The sequence below is a fragment of the Bactrocera latifrons genome, unplaced genomic scaffold (genome assembly GCF_001853355.1).
Source record: "Bactrocera latifrons isolate USDA-ARS-PBARC rearing strain unplaced genomic scaffold, ASM185335v1 scaffold_125, whole genome shotgun sequence".
Classification (NCBI taxonomy): domain Eukaryota; kingdom Metazoa; phylum Arthropoda; class Insecta; order Diptera; family Tephritidae; genus Bactrocera; species Bactrocera latifrons.
Window position 1 is genome coordinate 904,087 of NW_017534686.1, and position 2,041 is coordinate 906,127.

The 2,041-nt window shown below is 45.9% G+C and overlaps 1 protein-coding gene across 1 annotated transcript; it reads right to left on the minus strand.

Moving 5' to 3' along the window:
* Nucleotides 1-354: 354 nt before the first annotated feature.
* LOC108978640 (enhancer of split mbeta protein) lies at nt 355-1,702 on the minus strand. Its single transcript, XM_018949015.1, has one exon. It carries the CDS (start codon nt 1,525-1,527, stop codon nt 865-867), a length of 663 nt encoding a protein of 220 aa, XP_018804560.1. The 5' UTR covers nt 1,528-1,702; the 3' UTR covers nt 355-864.
* Between the last annotated feature and the right edge of the window lie 339 nt (nt 1,703-2,041).

Sequence of the window (2,041 nt, forward strand, 5' to 3'; positions counted from 1 at the left end):
TTTTATGCGACCGGACATTGCGCTGATTGTGAAATTCCGCAAGTCAAGCTCAGCTAAAGCTGTTTAGCAACTTTTATGGTGTGGGAATATTTCGATATGGGATGATCCACAAATGAAAATAAAAGCAAAAACAATGAATGTATTTTGAAGAATCAAATGTTTGTTTGGTCGGCGCGTGACGCGTATTGACGTATTTTCATACGTCAGCGCGCGGCATTAATAAACGAGATCAAGACCTTCTTTAGCAAGAAGCGATACCGTGCGGCGGCCAGTAAGCTGAGGCTGGCATATGGCTCTAGCAGATAAACTGATTTAATAATAAAAATAGAATAACAATAATGAAGAAAATACTAATTATTTATGTGTTTTTATATTTATTTTTGTTTTCTTTATTTCTTTTTATAATTCTTAATACCAAATAAATTCTTGTTTTCCCTGTGATTACAATTGTTTTCTTGTATAAAAATGCGAGGTTTACAATTTTGCGCTATCTAGCGCTTAATGTTTGAGAAAGTTACGCCTTCAACCCAACGCGCATCAGGTCAACGCGCGCTGAGCAGTCTCCAACGCAAGGACAATGGGAACGCCGAGCTGCCATCAGGTATGCGCACTTAACTTGTAGACGTCTATACATATTATACATACATATATGTATGCATATAGGAACACCCAACAGCGCGTTATCCATGCAGCTGCAAACGAATGCTGCGCCGCTTGGCTAGCGTTGCGTTAACGCACTGCGCCTTGCCGCGCAGCTAGCAAAAAAAAAAAGCTAGGCGCGTACATTAAATTCAATATCCACGAGAGATCCACATCGCCTGAGTAGGATCACTGTGTATCCGCTTGCTACTATGCCAATCATATTCACCAAGGCCGCCACACAGCGCCATATGTATCACTTGGCGCCGGACTGCAGCTACCACTTTCACTGCTGCCACACTCGGATGGTGGCGGTGTGATGACCACAGGACTGCTGCTCGCGCTACGCTCACTGCCACTCAAGCTGCTGTAGTATTGTGCGGCTACCGCCGTTGCTTGTGCTATTGCGGGTGTGGGCAGGAAATGTTGCGCTGCTGACACACCAGTCAACGGCACACTGGGCACAACCACTTGCAAGTAGTTCAAGCGATGTCCCAGTTGGCTCATCAGTTGTGTGCCCAAATCCACATTGACACCGGGTAGCGCGGCTAATGTTTTGGATACCTCATTTGCGGCATGCACATAGCCGGCGCGAAAGCTTTCCGCTATAGACAGTTTGGTATCTTGTACGGCACCTGCGYTGACGCCACTGCCCAAACGCAATTGTTTTTGTGCGCGCAATTTCTTCATATGCTCCACGGTTAATTCCARTATGTCGGCCTTCTCGAGGCGCGTTATGTGTTCACCTTCTTGGGTCAAGCACTCGACCATAATGTCCTTCAGCTCATCCAAACACTTGTTGATGCGCGCGCGTCGCTTGCGCTCYAACATCGGTTTCATCACTTTGCGGTATTGATAGGTTTTCGACATCTCCATCTCGAGTACCATTGCTTGTGAGTTTAACTTTTAGCTGCTTTTCWATTTAATCCAAGTTTTGTGCGTTGTTTTTCTGCTTGTTTTGCTACGCGCTCTTGTAATCCAAAATTTCTACTTTTCTTGCCTTTCAATTTGTACGCGTGTCTGCTTGGCACAACGYTATTGCAATGAATGCTAAGGCACAACGCTGTGCTCTGRCTTTTATAGCCTCAGTCGAGTGAGCAACGGCGCGCCGCAACGATCGAGCTTATCGCAGAGAGTGCGCGCGCACACACATACAAACAAACACCACCACAGTGTGACGTCGGCGAACTCAGTGACTGAATGAGAAAATAGCCGCACACTCAGTTGCTAAACACCACCAAYATGTACCGCACATCGCTCTGCTTACGCTCTACCATTGTGCCATTATGTATTACACTAAGTAAGCAGTTGAAGTATCACTTCTCAACTGACGTCGCTTAACGTCTTCCAAGGCGCATGCACACACACACGCACACACAAACATAAGTTATAAYTTTGCGCG